The sequence below is a fragment of the Zea mays genome, chromosome 3 (assembly GCF_902167145.1).
Source record: "Zea mays cultivar B73 chromosome 3, Zm-B73-REFERENCE-NAM-5.0, whole genome shotgun sequence".
In the NCBI taxonomy this organism is placed as follows: Eukaryota; Viridiplantae; Streptophyta; class Magnoliopsida; order Poales; family Poaceae; genus Zea; species Zea mays.
Window position 1 is genome coordinate 54594842 of NC_050098.1, and position 14630 is coordinate 54609471.

Here is a 14630-nt window from a genome sequence, read left to right on the forward strand (position 1 = left end):
TTTACACTCACCAGCTAAATACAAATAACAAAGAACCGTACACAAAGCTCAATAGTCCCTAACATATTTGGTTTTAGAGGCTAAAAATAGTAAGAATATACTATATGACTCATAAGAAGACTAAAATAGCCTTTAACATTCTCTTGCTATTAGTACAATTGAACTAAATGAGGGGTAAATGTGGAATTAATACGATTTAGTCCCTTTTAGCACATATGTGAAGGACTAAAGACTAAATTATTTTAATCCATATTTTAGTCCTAGTGTTTGGCAAAAAAGGGACTAAATGAGACCAAAAACTAGAGACTAATCTTTAGTCCCTCTAACCAAACACCAAACTCGAGGTAAACACCTCACTCGAGGTGACACGATAGAAGTGATAGGATAGAGCTGTTCTACTTACTCGAGGTGACAGGAAAGTGGTAGTGTTTAGTTAAGGAGCCAAGTAGAACGGGAAAGTAATAGTGTTTGGTTGAAGAGCTAAGTGGTTCCAGCCAAGTAGAACGGGAAAGTAATAGTGTTTGGTTGAAGAGCTAAGTAGAACGGAACCGTTCCATCCCTGATTCTAGGAACAGAACGGCTCTGTTCAGTGTTTAGTAATCGTTTTTCATTTGGTTGCAGAGTGAACGGAACAAAGCGTGACTGTGAGAGCGGACTGGGAACAAAACAGCTTCGTCCAGTTGATTTTTTGGAGCAGGATGGTTCCAGATCTGAGAAGAATATTCCCTAATTGGAGTCATTCCGTTCTAGTTACTTTATAACCAAACAACAACAAAACTAAACTGGGACAGAACGACTCCTTTCTACTTGCTCTTCAGCCGAAGATTACCAATCAACTAAAGGTGATACATGATACACTTCTATGTTCACAGTCACACTTGTAAATTCATGTAGGTTTGACTATGTATTTGGTTTTTAGCCACAATCATGGCATGATTTTTGGTTTATTTGGTTTTTAGCCACAACTGTAACGTGGTTTTGGTTTTTAGCCACGGCATTATTGTCACTCGTTGGACATGCCAAAACATGGCGACAAATTTAAGCACTTAAGCCCTACCAAAATGTTTGCACATGTCAAACCACCGGAACTCGGAGAAGATATTTCGAAATGTCTGAAACTCGTACACGAAGCAACGATTACACTGGAAGCGCACAGTGCTAGACCGGCAGGGCCCTAGGAATACATATTTCATTGCTGGCCTGAAATCAACCTTTCATGCTAAAACCCCTCGGATGAAGGGCTCAACCGGGCAGCGAACCCGTGTCAGGCGGGTGCAGCCCTGGGGGCCAATCAGAATATGCCGGAGAGCAAGCTCCCGGCGCTGGAGAGCGCGGCGCCGGTGATGGCGAAGTTGACGAGCTTGTCGGAGTGGCCGCCGGCGTCACCCGTGAGCGCCACCGCCGCCCCAGCGATGGCGCCTGCGATGGCGCTGTTCTTCTGCACGAGGACAGCAAAGTTCACACGCGAGACCAAGCCAAAAACGGCCGTCTGGTTAAAAGCTAGGAAATGGCACTGACCCAGTCGTGGCATCCCCTGGCCTCCCGCAGCGCGTACGTGAGCCCTGAGTAGACTCCGGCTGCCAACCCTGCATGTCGAGGTCGAGAGAAACAGGGTTATACTACTTGTGGACCTCCAACGTACTGTTAGATCTGAACAGACTAATCACACCACTAACCCCACTGGAAGGCCTCCTTGCCGGCCGTTTTTACCTGCAAATTGTCAAGAGGGGGTGAGAGAGAAACCATTAATGAATCTGCACAACGAATCGCAGCTCTGAGCTATGTTTGTGACATACCACTGCGTCGAGCGACCTCTGGCCGTCGTCACCTCTGATGCTGGAGAAATGGCTCCGCTTGCCGCCGTCGGCGTCTAGCCCGGACGAGTCTCCTGAAAGCCCTGCAGATAGATTTGCAACGGGCGGGTGAGCACCAGCCGCTCGCTAGTTAGGTAGACTCGGCCGGGACGCGGTACCTTCGACGGTGACGACGTAGGCCTCCCTGGAGACGGCCCTGGCCGCCCCGACCCCAGCGGCGCGGATGAAGCTGTCGGCGACGCGGTTGAGCAGCGGGTGGCCGAGGTCCACGAGGCACTTCCTGTCCATGCTCGTCAGCTCGTCCTTGAGCGTCCGCGTGTCCAGCGTGCTCATCTTCTTCGTCGCCTGTTCTTGCCCAGCGCACCCGCTGTCTCGCCACTCACCAACGGCTCACCGACCGTCGATGGGAGGTAAGCTATCCGGAAACCGGAATGAAGTGCCGGGGATCCGTGGCGCGGGCACCGCGGTTTTAATGATGCGAGGGGGCCGTGGGGGACGCGTGTGCGAGGCCCGGCACGTGTCCGCGGTCGTGGCGGCCGCACCGGGGCGCGCGTGGACACCGGCACACGGCGGGGGGTTTCCAGGCCGTTCGGCACTGACTCAGTGACTCCCTCGGCTGTCGCGTACGTACCAGTGGATATTAATCGCATGGGCTTTGAGGCCGAGGCACTACGTCATGGACTGCCTGCCTGTTGAAAGGCCTGCTCTATCCTCCATGGGCCGAATCAGCGGCACCCGAAATCAGCTGGCCTGCCTGTATTGATGGGGCTGTCAAGCCCAATTACACAAACGTCAAAATCTAGAAATCCAATCAAAGGAGTACAAAAGATAAATAGATTTCCGAATGTCTATAGATTTCTTAGATTTAATTTAGAATCTTATTTAACCCTAGTTTTTTTATTTCTTTCATTTTTTTCAAAATGTTATCCAATTGCTACTTTTTATAGGCCTGCACTCACTCGACTCTCATCCGACCGGCGACCGCACCTTCTAGAAGCGGCTAGAATTTTCACCGCCTCTCTGCGACGACTCCAAAGGACAGCGACAAGACAAGGACAAGATCACTATATCAACAAGCACAAAACGGGGAGGAGACCTCGTCTAGATCTACAAGGACCACCAAGTGATGCGACGTTGTTGCCCATAGTGTTTAGGGTAGGGAAGGGAAGACGCGGGGATAATAAGTGAGCACATTTGTGATTTTGTGGTGGTAAAGGGGAAAGATGGCGACGACATGGGAGCTAGGAGAATCAGCCCTTTGCAAGTACATGTGGTAGACTTGTGAAGTTGCGAAGCATAGACATGGGTGTAGTAGGAGACTAGGGGATGAAGTTTGAGCGAAGTCATGGCATTTTATATGTGGGTGAGAAGGTCTTTAGTCAACATTTTCTTAATCAGATCATGTTGTGATGCCATTACAAGCTCTAAGTGGAGCCCAAACATGACCTAGGAATTGGATCAGGCAAACACGAGCATGATAGATATGAAAGCATCTAGTTTTAGTGACTAATGACAACACTAAATTATTGGCTATGAGTAATAATAATTGGCTATATAGTTTTTGTGCCCCTATTGATGGTATTCAATTATTGATTTTAGAAGGATGAGCAAAAAGGTTAAGGACTGGCTAGTTCTAATAGTTAATAGAGTTGATAGACATATATACTAGTGATAGCACCTTTGTTTTTTCCTTTGACTATACTATAAAGGGGCCATGAATGATAGTTTGACCTAAATAAGTCTGATGATACACACTTAAGAAATCTAGTGTATATCACCACTCAAGGTGTAAACAACTGTGGGTGATTCACCATGCTAGAGTGGCGAGGAACAAACCCATAGAGAGCCCTTGATCCTTGTGAAGTTCAATGGGGAGCAATATCCTTGTGTGGGTGCTCCAACGAGGACTATTGGAGAGTCCCGGCTCTTTAATACTTTGGAAAAATGTTGTCATGTTTCTAACCCTTCTTTATCTTAAGCATTTGCATTTTAGCAATTTAATTCTTGTCTTTACATTACTAGAACTAACATACTAGAATAGGGTTCAAACTAGGGTGTAAAACCTTTTGTGATAGAATATATATCACTCTTAAGCACAAGTGGTGAAGTGGGATATTCGATAAGATTTTATTGCTACAAGAAATTTTAGATTGGTCTAATCCACCCTACCTCTTGGGCATAGTAATCCTTTCAATTGGTATCAAAGTGTCGTGCTCATTATTTTAGGCTTCACCACCTAAAGAAAGATGTTCGATGGAGATGAACCCTCTCCCATGTTTAAGGGAGATGATTTTTCTTATTACAAAATACATATGGAGGCATAGCTAGAGGCCATAGATGTTGGAGTCTTCAGAGCTGCCACATAAAGCCTTCCAAAACCTAAGGATCTCACCAACCTAGTCTTTACATTATTGACTATTGGGTATTCCTATATAGTCCAACACCTATCATCACACTAATGTGACACCCCTTTCTCCTCTTTGGAACCTTTCTGTCTCCATCATACTCTGTTTGAGATGGTTCAAGGTAGTTACAGTCTTATGTCTCTATGAGATGAATAGTGCGATCATATAGTCCAACTTCTAGGGTCTAATGCTTATGTTTGTTGCTAGTTAGGATTTTATTCTACCGTATAATCTGATGTCTCCCTTGGGATGGTCCAACCCCTTGGTCTGACGCTCCTCAACCTTTTTCTTGCTTTGTTTCTTCATGATCTGCACATCTGGCTTAGTTTTATCTTGAACTCTTGCATGTTATTGTATATCTTCAACGAGCCTTCTAATATCTTTCTTGAGGTATTGATCATCTCGATCACCACTTTGTCTTTGTCCAAGTTCACATTCCATCATTTGAACTATAACAAAAACACCAACAAATAACACTAGTGCAAATGGTTATGTTGATCATCAAATACCAAAACGTTAATTATTAATGGACCTCGGTCTATTTTCCTTATAACACATCTAGACTATCATATCATTACCGATGTGGAAAATAATCACTCATATTGTGCCTCTAATATGGACACATTATTGGCATGTAAAAATGTGTAATTGTCTAATTGATGTCCCTTTAGTAGTGACACGTATAGACAAAACACGTCACTGATAACCCTTTAGAGTAACGCGTATAGACAAAACACGTATCTAGCAAAGATTCACAATTTCCACTCCATCCAAATAAATCCACATATCATGAAAAAAAAATATTTAATACAAAGATTCACAATTTCAATTCCATCCAAATATATAGGCCAATAGGGTTGGGAAGGAAGACTAAGCTACCGAACATCTCAATAATGGAACGACAGTCCAAAATAATCAAGCAACGTGCCATATGTATAATATATACGTGAGAGAACGTCTCATGAGTATATACTACGGAAACAGTAAAAACATGTCACAAAACGAAGTATAGTCATATATATATAGAGAAATGCAATCTCCAAAATATACACCGTGAGATATCTTACGAGTGCGCTATCGAAAGAATATTAAAAAAAAATACATCGAAGAACATGTTATGATCGAGCCTATGCAGTAAAAGGGGAAAAAGTAAGATATGATACTGTACTTTCCTGGAAGAACAAGTGAATTCATTTAAAAAGAACAGCAAAAGGGAAACGGAAATACGCTGCAACAAAGATTCCCAAGCGCGCCGCGGTGGTCGGAGCTATGCTCGCTGCCGACTGGTCAGCAGCGAAGATAGCGCGGCGTTGATAAGCCTCTTTCACAGGTGTTCCGTGTTCGTACCAAACGGGACGAAATTTTAATTTCCGCGTCGTTGAAAACAAGTGGTTTTCTCTATTCCTGCCGTGTCGCCCGGAAGAATCGAGAATGAATCGCAGAGGACTAGGATCCCTGCACGCGGCACGTTCGCCCCATACTCGGTAGTGGTGGTCCGCTCTCTCTCTCTCTGCATTTTGCGTCTCTTTGCTGGCCGGGGCAAGATAAAAGCTGCGTGTCCCCGACCGGAGCGTCGTTCATGGTGGAAACTTAAAACAGCCGAAACGCGTGGCACTTTCTCCGCTCCAGTTCCTGGTGCCGGCCTCTACTGTAACGACTCGCTTTTCATTGCTTGTAATTTATATACTGGCAAGCTGGACCTGCTCCTCGTACGGGTGCTCCTTTCTCGGCCGGCCACCGCCACCGTGCATGCCACGCGTGCTCATAGTTTCAGTTGCAGCTAACTCGGCAGCGTACGCGTGCTTTAGATCAATGCTGCTCACGGTAGATGCAGGTCGAACAGGTGTTTTGCTACTCTTGATGCTCATGAGTCTAATAATCTGTGACGCCGCGTCACGTGTTTCAGCGCCATTCTTCGTCAATTTTTTTTTCTTTTTCCTTTTCCATATAGGGAGAATTAATATATGAAAAATGGGGCTCCATGGGATCATGTTCTGAAGAACATGGGCTCCATCGGATCGTATTCTGAACTCTCAAGTGAAAAAGAGAATAAAGTGGTACAGCATCACTGTCGTGCTCCTATTTGTACGTTCTGCGGTGGTAGCACGACATCAATCTGTACATCCATTGACATAAATAAGGGCTTGTTGGGGTGATTTATTATTCACCCTAATACATATGGGTCCCCAATACAGATGGGTTGAAGGGGTTGATGTGTAAACTAAACTAATTTCTATTTTAATCTGTTTTAATTCATACGTATTGAGATGAATATTAGATTATCCAAACATAGGCTAAAAGGAAGGTGGACGTGCCATGGGTAATCGAACATTGCGCCAGTTCTCTTTTCCCCTTTTTTTTTGTTTGTTTCTTTTTACAATTCTATACATGATATGTCGATCTTCTCAGCAACAAATTTTGAGGGTTTACAAATGAAGTGGTGGTACATATAAGCTTTTTTTAGGCTTGTAAAGGCCTGAACAAAAAGAAAAAAATGGAGCGGTACATCTTACAACCTTGTACGCGTACGACGGATGAATGGAATGTATGGACACCAAGGCAAGGTGAATGAATGGCTCGTTCCTCAGCGAACCAGGATGACATGCTGTTGTTGCTGTTCCTGGCCGTGCAGCCGGCCCGACCTCAACGCGTGTCTCCTCTGCTCCTGCACCACCCAACAACATACAGACATCAGTGGCCAAAAAAAAAAAAGTGCTGCTGATTGCTGAACAGCCAGCCCCCAACGACATTTATTCAGAAGTGGCGATTCGATGGGCTAACCTGGAGCAGCCGGAGGCGGTACTGCCTCTGCCCCTGCTGTATCACGGAGATGAGCCTCATGACGAGGTAGAACGGAAGCAGGATCCCGCTCGCCCGCAGCAAGTATACCTTGCATTTCCAAGCCAAGGAACAGACGTTAGGTTTTTACAGTATATAGTCGTCGGTCGATCGCAGAAACGAACCAACCTTGTCTGCTTTTCATTCCAGCCTTTTCTTTTATTTTTCTTTTCAGATTTCCGTGCTACTCACCGTGAGGAGGCCGAAGGCGAACTGGTTGGCCGCCCCGACCGTGACCACGGTGACCAGGTGCCTCAGCAGCAGGACGACCGTGAACTGCAGTGACAGTGCCAAAGTTCAGACGCGACGCATTGCACGGCGCGGGGGGGAGGACGGCGGCTTCTCTGTCACTCAGTCAGTCAGTCGCGCATGCACGTACCGTGACGGCCACCGAGCGGCACCAGGACGCGCTCCTGCCGGCGGCGCGCGCGCACTCGGCGTACTCCGGGTCGCTGGCTCCGATCAACGCCACGTCCACCAGCTCCTGCTCCTCCTCCTCTTCAGGCTCGTGCTGCGGCCTGGGCACCCCCACGCTGTCTCTGCGCATGCACCACGAAAGCCCAGATCAGCAACGCGCGTGGTGGTTGCCAGGCTCTGGCTGGTAGTGGTAATGGTAGGTAGGTAGTGGTCGTAAACTGATCATCGGTGGTGGTTGCTGAGCTGACCAGACAGACAGACAGCCAACCAGGATCGACAGATTCCACAAATTTTCTCCGTCAGTCACATTACAAATTAAAAGTGCAGACGCGGTGATCGGCCGTGCTGCCTGCAACCACCGATGAACAAGAACGGACGGGCTTGACTCCTGTGCCAACGGGTGCAGGACAGCAGGGAGGAGTGAGTGCAGTGCAGGGCACGGCTTGCATTTGTAGTCCACTACAGCAGAAGAGGTGCAGCAACAGTGCGAGGGCATCATCATCTCATGCGGGGCGAAAGAATGATTGGGAGTTGGGACCCGGTGGTTGGCCTGGCTAACGGAAACAGCTGGGCCGGACCCACCTGGCAGCCACGCCACACACACACAAACACAGGGGCTCCCACCCCCGACCGCCTCGGGAATCCCGAAGAACAACATGCTGCGATAGACATAGACAGCTGCCCTGCCACTGCCACTGCCAGAATGGAATGTGCGCCAGGCCACCAGCACCACTGTTCGATCAGAGCGCTTTGGTCTCTTGCTTGGTCTGGAGATGGTGGCGACCGGATCAGGGGCTTGGGTGAGAGCGCATGCTGTGCTGCGTCAGCGGATGAGAACGAGGGGGGCCGCCGCCTGGGACGCGTCTTGGAATTTTGCTGGTGGGTAGTATGCGGATGCGACGACGAGCTATCAAGAGCGGGTGGTTGGTCTTGGTCGCCTAAAGTGCCCGTCGCGCTGGCAGATTCCGTTTAATCAATCGATGGAATGGGAGATAAAGATGGGTTGGCCAGCAACCGCGCTCGGTTCAGATGAGATGAGGTTGATGCCAAACAAAAATGAACGAAGGAATGGATGAATGAATGAAATGGGCGAAGTGGATGTTCTGATGACAGTTACTATATTATGGAACAACTACAGCTGACCAGTGACCACCTACAATTAAGCACAGCATTCGCCCTGATAGATAGCCTTAATGCGCACAGTTACCAGAGAGAGATAGAGAAGGAGGCACCTGATGGTCACCGCGACATCAGCAGGTTGGGTTTTCTTGGGAGGAACGGTGTAGCCTGGCTCAAAGTTCTGTCAGTAAAAAAAAGCACGGCTGTTAGACAAAAGGCGAAGCTTCACAATACTTGGACTCTGAGAAAGGTACAATACTTTGCTGCAATAAATAAATAAATAAACAAAAGCACTTTGCACGCTGTGATCAGCAGGGGAGACTTGCACGGGGGGGGGGGGGGGGGGGGGGGGGGGCAAATTGCTTAACCTTCATCACCCGGATCAAAATTTCCCCCGTCCAACACAAGCGGAGAAGTTGCGTGGATAAAACAGTGAGCGACGACGGCGGGTGAATAACAGGCGAAGGAATCTGAAAATTGCTGCTGGGCGCGATCGACTCGGGCGCGACGAAAACAAACCTGGAGGCAAATCTCGCAGACGGCGCTTCCCTTCTCGTCGCACCACCTCTGCACGCATCCCCTGTGAGCGTACTGCAGGCGCGAGGGGAGGAACAACAGACACGTCGTCGTTCAGATGGCTTGGCCGGTGCAGCGAGTTCACGAGACACGCAGCAGGCGGAGCGCGCGCAGAGCATCATCAGGTCATGCGCCGCATGCTGCTGTAGCCGCCCGCATAGAGGATAGAGGAGGACACATACCTTGAGGGAGCCGGAGCAGGCGCAGGGCGACTCCATGGCGGAGCGCCGCTCGTCCTCCTCGTCGTGGCAAATCCTGCACTGCCGCAGCGAGGAGGAGCACGCTTCCTCTTGCTCCATCTTCTTCTTCTCTTCTTCTTCCTCGCTCTCTCTCTCTGAGCCTCCGTGTCTCTCTGGTCGTTGGCTGCTTTGCCTTTGCTCCCTTCCCTCCCTCACACCATCCCCTCTCTCTCTCTCTACCCTGGACCTGGACGCAACGGAAATGGCTTTAAATAATCTGGAAGGAGGAAAGGAAGCGAGGTGGGTCCCACCTGCACCAGGAACGGCCGCGGCAGCTCGTAGTTAGTCCCGGTCCTCCGCGGCAGGCGTGGCTCTCCAGTTAGCATTCCTCCGGTGCGACTGCGAGCTGGGGGGGCTCGATGCATCATGCATGCGTCTGCCTCTGCGCCCGCTTCTGCGTCGATTTTTTTCCCCATACGCGTGTGTGTGTATATAGGCAGCAGTACTCAAGTGCTACTTTCCCCTGTGTCAGTCAGTCAGACTTCGTTCCTTGATGCGAACGGTAGTGGGCTACTCCGACTTTATAAAGCCTTTTTTTCTCTTTGCAGCGTGTGGTATTTTCTTAATAAGAAATTAGGCATCCAGATCTAAAGGTTATCGAAAAATCGTGGATTCCAAGTCGAATACGGTCCGAATTATAGAAGACAGTGGAAGAAAAAAAAAACAGAAGCGAAGAATCAAACCCGCTAATTCTGAATAGTAAGGACGCAAAATCCAACTATAAAATCGAGATTTTGACAACCATGTGAGATGCAGCCACAAGTGAGGTGAGGTTGTTAAGGATGGCCACCGGAAAAGGTTATGGAAGAGACACTCGATCGTTATGATGCGTCAGTGGCGGCGTATGGTAGTGGGTGGGTGTGTGGGTGGGTGGAGAGCGAAAAGGTTACCGTAACTGAAGACACAAAAAATAAATAAATAAATCCAGTAGTTTGATGAAATGTTCAAGGAGATCTCAAACTATTAAAACATCTTCTACAACCGGAAACACAAATGTTGAATGACCGAAAGTGGTTCACGTACGATCCACCACCCGTATAACTGGATTAGACCAACCTTAACCTACAATTGTTGTTACTTCTCGTTCTGAACTAAAGAAGCATGAGTCAAACACGTTGCCTTATTTGTACCTAAGTTTAACACTAGAGTCATACGTGTAGCGACGCTCGTCTAGCTAACACCGTCAAAGATGACCTATGATTAATGGCCCACCTATTTTCCTAATTCGACGGCATGCATGCCAAAGGGGAGTAATCAAATGGCGAGCACTTTCTTTTTTCTACGTGCCAAATTTTAAGTGGTGACGTGAGCCTTCCTCATTCATCTATGGTATGTTAAGACAACCATTCCAGCATCCCCATACATAAGACTGGTGTCAATGTTCCGTACACGTGTCAAACCTATCGGTCGGGCATCACACCCGCCAATGGTGTGCTAGCGTTGAGCGGCACAGGCGCAGTCTATGAGGTCGTCGACCAGCCGGCAGGATCAGTACCCACTGACCGCTTTGGAGTCACGATCGATCCATATTGACCAGTCCGTATCGCTCATCGTATTGCTATCATGGTCCGTAGCAATTTCAGAATGGAGAAGTGCTTGAGCTCATTCACACAACCCTCACTTCAGATGTCTATACCACCTCCTCATTCTTCTCTCAACCCTCACTTCAATATATAAAAGTTTTTTACCGTTGAGATTGGCAACTAGCATATGTAGGATGTGTTGAAATCATTTCTGATACCACTAGTATGTTATGTTCCTATATTTCATGCTTTGAATCATTCACTAACTTGGTTCACAATATTCTAAAATTTGACTCACAATAAGTGAAAACGGAAAAGATCAATATAAGTTTGCATTTATCACCATATCGTTGTATTGTCTCCTATCAACGTGAACCAAATATCGTGAAAAATGGTATCGTCGTAACACATCTTCCATCGTCTCTCTAACCAAACACATGCAACACTCAGTCCTAGCAGTCATGCGCACTACAACAGCATGCACCGGTGCATTAGGTTCGATAACTTCGGTTGTGAGGCTATCTCCAGCAGCTCTCCTATCTCATCTCGTATCACATCTTCTATTTTAAACTTTACTCTGTTATCTATCATGCAAAACAATATTTTATATAACTATATACACAATCTGCTAGACACAGCCTGAGAGTGCCTATTTGTAGCAACCCCAACATTAGATCATCGTCTCCACTATGTAACTACGACGACCTTATCTGTTGTAGTGAGACAAGATCACCATAATGTTTCTCTGCCTTGATGTGCTAGCAGTGGCAGCAAAATTCAAGTCAATTATGACGCATGGCCCAATATGTTTTTTTTTGAATGTCACCGGAGGGGAGAGGGTCCCCACCTGAATTTTCATTCCTTTGTGGCCAAAACGCCCTGTGTTTTACAGCATGGGGGTGGGGGTTACATCAACGGAATTATGCTATGTTACACAAAAAACACGACACCAGGCAGTCACGATATGGCGGTCTTCTTGTCGCAGCCTGCATCTCCATAATTCCGCTTCAGCGCGACACAATGACATGGTTGTTGCGAGCGGCAATCTTTCCCCACGGAATACCACATCATTTCTGCGTTTCCACAGCTGCCAGCAGCAGAGAAGGACAAACATGTTGTAGTGTTTCGCCGGAACCGTAGGCGGCCTTAGCAGGCTCAAAAGGACGTTGCTGCGGCCCGGGGCAATCTGGACACCCAAAACACCCCAAAAGCGGGAGGCAAATCCGCAATGGATGAAGATGTGTGTCGTGTCCTCGGGAGCTTGCCCACATATCTCACACGTAGCGTCTTGAACAATCCTCTTTCTGGCCAGATTGACGCGGCATTGAACGCGACTGTTGTTGACAAGCCAGCCAAAGAAGCGCACCCGAGGGGGGGCTTGGTTTTGCCAAACAAAAGAAGCCTCAGCGCTGTGCGTTCCCTCGCCATTGCGGAGGACACGGTAAAGTCCCCCAGTGTGCAGGTTGCCTCCAGTGGCAGCTAGGGGGCAGTGGCGTACGTCCGGCGCCTCAGACAGCATCACGTCGTCAAGGACCAACTGAAGCGCATCACGCTCTGAAGCAGCTTCAAGAAAGTAAAGGGCAGATCCCTTCTACAGGACCATACATACATTGTTTACACTATATGCTAGAATTATGCATGTTTATTGCAACAAAAACAAAATAACACCACACTAATTTAAGTTTGAACGTGCGTTATATGCTACTTAAAAACAGTACGTTCCGATACACATCAAAACTATATATTGTGATTGTTTCGTGCCTTACGAAAAATAATATAATAGTGATGATTTGCTCACAGTATCATTTTTTTGTAGTGTGAGATTATTTGGTTGCTGTTGCAACGGTAGGGCATAATTCTAGCATTTTATAACGAGGAGTTCTGGTCGATCGGTTTCTGTACAATACAACCTGGTGAACCTTTTTGGCTAGAAACGGTGAGCCAACAGCCGAGCAGGGATATGATTCTTGGTTCTTGGTTGCCAAAACAGTGAAGCGACTCTCGTTTTTGCTGGTCTCTACTTGTCTGTCTGTCTCGTTATTCGATCGACAATCCTACCGTTACGAAGGTTTCTTCGGCGCTCTCTCCAATTTAGCGACAAGCCTGTGGCATTTCAGTGTCTTAGCTGGATTGTGTCTAGCCCTGTACAAGAGCATTCTTGATCAGCTCACCAATAATTTATTCTCAATACAATAATATTGGCAGTCACTGGTAGTGTTTTTTTAATACTAGAGAAGATAATCCAGCAGATCACTAATGATCTTCCCTAATACATGAGATCCCTATCTTACGGTCCGTTTGGCAGGGTAGGGTTCTGGCTTGCCCAAAAACAACTTTAGCACTAACCTTTTCTAGAAAATAGTTTTTTTGTTAGAGCTAAAGTCATCTCGTAAATCGTTTGGCAGAACCGACTTATCTTAAAGACAACCAATTACATATATTAAAGTACGAGAGCTAGAGCCAAAGCATGGGAAGCTATTATTTATGGTTTCTTCTCCGTAGTATAAAAATGACTCTGGCTTTCAGGTGCTTTTAAGAGTAAGCCGTTTTTAAAAAAAGGTGTTTGGCACGACTCTAGCTTTTTTCTAGAGAAAAACTAAAACCGAAGCCCTACCAAACGAGCTCTTAGAATAGAGGACGTGGAAGAAGGAAGGTGACAATTGTTATATATTGGATGATATACGACTCCCTCTATATTTGAGGGGAGACAGGAGAGCTTTTGTTACCATAATATGGAGATTTCTATTTAAAGCACTAGTTTCAACGATCATCCCACTTTATATTTTTACAAATAACCCCTCACATCTATTTCAAATTAACCCTCTGCACGCTCGTCCCCTCCGCGCAACCAACCTCCACGGCCCAAAACACACCTCCACATATAGATGGCCAAACGACGGTTCGGCACGGGCCCGACGCCTGCGGGCCGCACCTCTGGGCTAGGCACGGCACGCAACCAACCTCCACGGCCCAAAACACACCTCCACATATAGATGGCCAAACGACGGTTCGGCACGGGCCCGACGTGTAACACCCAAAACTGTAAGCTATATTAAAGGAGAGAATTCTCTTATGTGTTTTGCCATTGTTCAATTAAACATGTGAACACCACATTGAAAAGCCAGTAATTAACTAATAATAGCTAAAATAATTTGTGCATCATGTTGGTTTTGTTTGTATGTGCATTTAGTAAACAAATATTAATCACATTAAGGGAATAAATTAATGTCCCAAATTGGGGATTTAATACCTATTTTGAATATTTAAGAATGAGAAAAATAATCAAGAAAAGAAAGAAGAAGAATACTATACGGTGCAGAAAAAAAATATATAAATTTAAATAATGGAGTCATCCCATACTAGAGTATTCAACTGCCATATTTGACCTAAGTCCAAATTCGCCACAAGGGTTTGAACTCAAAATTTGGAATTCAAAATAAAGGGAAAAAACAGAAGAGAAAAGAATAAAGAAAAGGAAAAGGCAAGCCGTGCATGGGCCTAAATCCTAGAGCTTGGCCCATTTCTACCCCTTTCCCCTCACTGCGCGGCCCAATTCTGCCCCACTGGTGCCGACATGTGGACCTGAGGAGTCAGCCATCGCACGTCTTGCCCAGTCCCCTGCGCTTGCCGTCACTGTGCTACGGGCCCGTTTTGTCAGATCCATCCCTCTCCCTTCCAACTGACTACCGCGTGGCGGGC

General features: G+C 46.9%; 2 protein-coding genes across 2 annotated transcripts; both read right to left on the minus strand.

The window, feature by feature from the left end:
* Window positions 1–987: 987 nt before the first annotated feature.
* Window positions 988–2251, minus strand: LOC100286246 (uncharacterized). The gene is made up of 5 exons (NM_001159134.2): window positions 1973–2251; window positions 1797–1897; window positions 1677–1710; window positions 1519–1586; window positions 988–1438 (listed from the first exon to the last, which is right to left on the minus strand). Exons 1-5 carry the CDS (start codon window positions 2145–2147, stop codon window positions 1292–1294), a joined length of 525 nt encoding a protein of 174 aa, NP_001152606.1. The 5' UTR covers window positions 2148–2251; the 3' UTR covers window positions 988–1291.
* A 4289-nt stretch (window positions 2252–6540) lies between these two features.
* On the minus strand, window positions 6541–9787 carry LOC100283719 (uncharacterized). Its single transcript, NM_001371961.1, has 8 exons — window positions 9660–9787; window positions 9352–9595; window positions 9113–9184; window positions 8707–8774; window positions 7437–7596; window positions 7250–7333; window positions 7001–7108; window positions 6541–6884 (listed from the first exon to the last, which is right to left on the minus strand). Exons 2-8 carry the CDS (start codon window positions 9466–9468, stop codon window positions 6804–6806), a joined length of 690 nt encoding a protein of 229 aa, NP_001358890.1. The 5' UTR covers window positions 9469–9595; window positions 9660–9787; the 3' UTR covers window positions 6541–6803.
* Between the last annotated feature and the right edge of the window lie 4843 nt (window positions 9788–14630).